Here is a 5,053-nt window from a genome sequence, read left to right as displayed (position 1 = left end):
TTTTTGTTTCATTTTAAGTATACCTATGATATATAATAATATAATATTCCTAGATTTTGCGTTCGCAGGTTACTGCATGTTATCTAACGCATAACCTTCCAAAGGCGCATAAGGTACCTATATAGAGATCATAAAGACTAACATCTTTTGTTCTACGACTTTAGTCTAAACGTAATAAATACAAACAAATTTTCCGATTTGACTTTGAAAAAACTTTCTGATTCGACTTGATGGCAACTAACCTTAGCAACATTAGCCCATTTCGGAAAGAAAACGATAAAGGGTTACATTTTTTAATGAAAACCACGAAACATACTTTTTGCCAGGCAACGGTATATTTACATAACAATACACAGTGTAGCAGTGTAGCGACAAGAATCAGTCGGCAGTCATAAACATGTGCACGGGGTTGTCGGCGGCGAGCAGCGCGGCGGCGCGCGGCGCGGACAACAGCGCGGCCACGCGACCCGCGTCCGGGCGACAGCACAGCGCAGACACGCTCGTGTTGCACGCGCTGCCGCCGTACTTGTTCTGGTTGCACTCCTTCACACACAATTACACCGTTATACATACAAAACTTAGCTTATTTTAACCCACTGCACACTGGTAATAATATTTAGTTATTACCTGCATAAGGTTGCACATTTCTGAATAGAAATGAGGATATGTGGGTAGTTGATAGAAGATGATATGGCGAATCCCCTTTATGCGGAATCTCCTGAAGAAATGAACTCTCTCGGAATAAAGCAGAAAATGCGCCTCAGTGTGGAAGAACATGTCACGGGCGCGAGCGATTTTAGAATCCTGGAAAATATACATATGGTTAAATATACATATGGTTATTTTTTAAAATTAAACATCATAATTCGCACAAGTATATTAATTTTATTTTCCATAATACCACAGATACTGACTAAAAACCACGAAGTAAAAAATACCTTAGAATATTCACAAATCTGTACAAAGCTGACGTCTTCCTTCTTAAAGTAGTTGCGTATGCGCACGTAGTCAAAGTAGCTGGGCACGTAGATCAGCGTGTGGCTCATCAGCGGGTCGCGGTGCTTGGGCAGCACCTCCTTCACGAAATACGAGAAGCGCGCCTCCGCGCTCTGCAGCGCGCTGGCAGCCGCGAACCTGGCCAGTTGACCGACCGTTGTCATAATTAATTAAGCTTTCTATGGATAACTTTATCCTATGAATATTATAAATGCGAAAATTTGTGAGGATGTATGTATATATGTATGTTTGTTACTCTGCAAAATCTACGGGACCGATTGTCATGAAATTTGATACACGGGTAGAATATAACCTGGAATAACACATAGGGCACTTTTACTCCGAAATTCCCACGGCAGCGATATTCCGGTCTATAACATTTTTGATACCATTAAAGTATAAAATATGTACAAGGAGTTCCATTATAATTAAAGGGTATTGAGAAAAATCACTATTTCAAATGCTCGTGAAGTCTGACATTACGATTGGATGTACACCGCCTAAATATCAAAACGTAATTACATAAGTAAATATGATATACTTAAAAATGTCTCGCTCAAAATGCTTCCATGTACGATTTTAATGTATAATCTATTGGGTATAGTTTAAAAAACAAATTCATTTGTTATATCAAAACTGACCTGTGGAACACTTGAGGCACTTGTAATATAACCTGTTGAATGGTGCCCGACTCCACAGGGTTCTCGACGAGCACCTTCCCGGCGTAGTTGTGACACTTGCGGTTGATTACAGACTTTATTTCCGGCAGCGCCACTGATGAGAACACTAATGTCTGCCTGTAAAGAAGATGCGGGGTAAAAAAGTACATTTGTATTCAAAATAATTTTCTTTGTCTTGAACCAAATCATTATAAAAATCTTTACAGATTCATTTTTGATATATTCGAAAATTTGAAATAGGACACGTCATTATAGAAAGGAAGTAGTTACCTATAATACTTTGACCAGCCATTAATAGCCCAATATCTAACCCTTGAAAAATCAGTCCCATGAGTTTTCTTAGGCTGCAGATGAAAATGATCCAACACATGAAGAAGATGGTCCCAATTCTGCATCAAGAATACGTCCGTTTGATCCATTACCAGCATCTCTATGGACGCCAGAAAATCATAATCTCTCTCCTCTTCACCCTCCGCGCCGACTATAATACGCAGACCGAGAGGCGAGGCCACAATGATGTCTGATGAATAGAAGTCTGTGTACAACTGAAATAATATTAATTAGGGTAATGATCACTCGACATCTTTTTGCTAAATTGTTTTTGTGTGATGTAGCCACAAACATTTACGCATACTTTTGTTTTTATTAGATAAGTAAGCTAAAAAATCCAATATTACCTTAAGAGTTTTCTTAGTCAAAGTCATGCCAAGCCTAAAAGTATCATCTGTGTTGCCACTGAACAAAAGCTCGTAGTCCTCAGGCTTAGGATTCTTTTTTGGCATTATTAGTTCTTCTCCAGTGAAGTCCTCTTCAAACCGGTTCTTGTTTACCACTTGCCCAGCTTCTTTGGGAACTAATATCTCCATGATTGTCTTTACTACTTTGTAAGCAGTATTTTTAAAAGGTACTAATATCAATACCTGAAAAATAAATTATACTTACTACATGTGATATGTTGTTATAATGAGGGCTAACGTTAGCGAATTTGCCACTAAAGGCGCCGGGCGCAAAGTAGAAATTTTTTTGATAACCAACTTTCACAACAACCACGCCCTGACTTGCGAATTCGCTAGTGTTGTCCCATTGCATCAATAAAATCCCATAATTAGTACAATAGTAAGATAATAATCACCTTTGGCCGAACTAAACCTTGATCCCTGTAGTCATCTGATATGTCAGACTTTTTTGATATTTTAGCATTATGATGCACTATTTTTGTCCTTGTCTTGAGCATGTGATTGACCAAATGGAGACAGTAAATGTACCTAATTTCATCTGCATTTGTGAATGTCCTTTCAGGATAATACAGATCCTGATAATTATTCATTATAGCAAAAAGGTCTTTTTGTAATGGAGTGAACACTTCGCTCAGTTCCAAATCTTTTTTGATTAAATTTGTTTTATTTGCTAATACTATATTTCCATGTATTTGTGATTTTATGTTTAATTGTTGATAATCAACCTTACTAAAATGTTGAGGAGCAGTTCCTGTGGAAGCATATGTTTTCTCTTCTATGAGAGATACTTTTGATTTTACATTTTTTGTAGAAGTTTCTAGAGGTTTTGGTATAGTTATGACTAAGTTGCCAAGAGCTGTCCAGGTTTTAACAATTTTTTCTATGCTGGGAGGAATGTTAGTAAGAGCTATTAGCATCTCATCACTTAACTCATATTCCAGGTGTTTTGTAAATGGATCTTCTTCTGAATCATTGTTATCCTGAAATGAAGAAAAATAGCATCTCTACATAGCAATCAACAATAAGTAAAATATCAATGGGTTTGGTTTCAGTTGAGAGTCATTAAAACTGTTTTTGATTGTAATATATGTATACATTCATTACCTCCACATCATTTAGTTGAACTATTTCCTCATCACTATCCTGTACACTAGAAGCATCATTATTGTCATAATCTCTTCCAAGTTGTGAATTGCCCTTGCCCACCTCTGCAGACATTTCAACATCATCCACCACCGACCCACTTTCTTCTTCGCTCTCATCACTGTCCACCACCTTTTTTACTTTTCCTTTTCCAAAACATGCCACAAGTTGTTCATATACATCTTCCTCCTCCTCACTTTCAGAGAAGGTGACCTGAAAATAAATTAACAAATCAAGATGTAACTTAAAATATGAATCAAGTGATGAATGAAATTACAAAAATTGATCCCTGAATTTACAAGCATATTACATGCTTGTAAATTCAATATGCTTGTAGTGTAGTTAAATAACATCATTTCCCAGCCACCCACAAAAATTAATTATTCTGTCATTTCTGCATGTTCCCTGTGGTGGAAGCCCTGGCTCAATGAGTGTAAAAAATCCTTGAAAATTCAGCTGTAATTTGACAACCTCTTGCCTGACACTAACCTCCTTATGAATGCTATTATTGCTAGTACGACATCCATGGGAAGATATGGAGAGGTCCTATCATCCAAGTTCATAAATCAGATGAATATCCAGAATTTAATCTTACCTGTTCCAGCTGGAACTTCTTTTCTAACTGTTTCTTTTTGGCTAATTCTTCTTCTACTTTTTGTTTATTCTTATACCTATTAAAGATAGCTTTTTTATTCACTGAATTTTTCTCTCCACTTCCCTTCTTTCGTTTTGTCTCTTTCTTATAAACTCCTTTCCTTTTCTTGCCCAAGATTTTTTTACCTTTACTCATTGCAACTTCTGAAAGATAAAAAAGAAACAAACATTTATTTTTACTAATTTTTATTAAGTACCTAGGTATAATAACAATAACTAATGGGGAACCTAGATGATAAATTTTTATTTTGAAGACTATCTGGGCCCTGAAATTATTTTTAGAAACACATTTCCACACACGCCTAAGGTTATTACCAAAAATTATTATTTCCAACAAATAAATCGCAGATGATCTATTCTTGCCGATATAAAATTATTCGCCTTTGCCTTGAAAATAATTTTAATCCAAAGTTAGGCAGGTATCATTAATCTGAATTATTTTTAACAGATTTATAGCCCTAATTAGTTCAAACACGCGCACAAATTTGCACAAAAATTGCACTATTTTATTTGGGATGTCGTTGGCGGAAGCATGTTTTTGTTTTCATTAGATTGACTTGACATCTTTCGTTTCTATAAAACTTCCTAACTTTGACGTTTTACTTTTTTTTTGCCCAGTTATAGGTAATGTGCGCAAAATCCCTTAAGGCCTTAACACAAGTAGCAACACAAGTGGAGGCTCAAATGGTAGGTAGCACATGTTACGAGAACAAGATTCGGATGTCGACCTTTGGTGGCACATTTTGACAACTCCAATAGGGCATATTACGCAAAGCTCTGCTCAGGTGGCGCTACTTATACAACTAAGGTACACAAACATTGCCAATAAAGGCAAAAATTTCA

General features: G+C 36.5%; 1 protein-coding gene across 2 annotated transcripts; it reads right to left on the bottom strand.

The window, feature by feature from the left end:
• Nucleotides 1-313: 313 nt before the first annotated feature.
• On the bottom strand, nt 314-4,807 carry LOC128677337 (uncharacterized protein). Of its 2 annotated transcripts, none has more exons than XM_053758089.2 (10): nt 4,439-4,807; nt 4,152-4,354; nt 3,518-3,769; nt 2,809-3,393; nt 2,354-2,596; nt 1,947-2,221; nt 1,638-1,793; nt 939-1,134; nt 628-804; nt 314-543 (listed from the first exon to the last, which is right to left on the bottom strand). In XM_053758089.2, the coding sequence occupies exons 2-10, from the start codon at nt 4,344-4,346 to the stop codon at nt 379-381; spliced, it is 2,244 nt and encodes a 747-aa protein (XP_053614064.1). In that variant the 5' UTR covers nt 4,347-4,354; nt 4,439-4,807; the 3' UTR covers nt 314-378. The 2 variants fall into 2 exon arrangements, with proteins under 2 accessions (XP_053614064.1, XP_053614063.1); XM_053758088.2 differs by having other exon boundaries at nt 4,526-4,806.
• Between the last annotated feature and the right edge of the window lie 246 nt (nt 4,808-5,053).

Source organism: Plodia interpunctella, chromosome 17, assembly GCF_027563975.2.
Source record: "Plodia interpunctella isolate USDA-ARS_2022_Savannah chromosome 17, ilPloInte3.2, whole genome shotgun sequence".
Taxonomy (NCBI): domain Eukaryota; kingdom Metazoa; phylum Arthropoda; class Insecta; order Lepidoptera; family Pyralidae; genus Plodia; species Plodia interpunctella.
This window is presented reverse-complemented; position numbering and strand designations above follow the sequence as displayed.

Coding starts and splice junctions, on each gene's coding strand:
- LOC128677337 (XM_053758089.2), bottom strand. CDS start 4,346: ATGAGTAAAGGTAAAAAAATCTTGGGCAAGAAAAGGAAAGGAGTTTAT. Junction 2,597..2,808: donor AAGGTTTAGTTCGGCCAAAG/GTGATTATTATC, acceptor TTTATTTTTCAG/GTATTGATATTAGTACCTTT. Junction 2,222..2,353: donor TGACTAAGAAAACTCTTAAG/GTAATATTGGAT, acceptor ATATTATTTCAG/TTGTACACAGACTTCTATTC.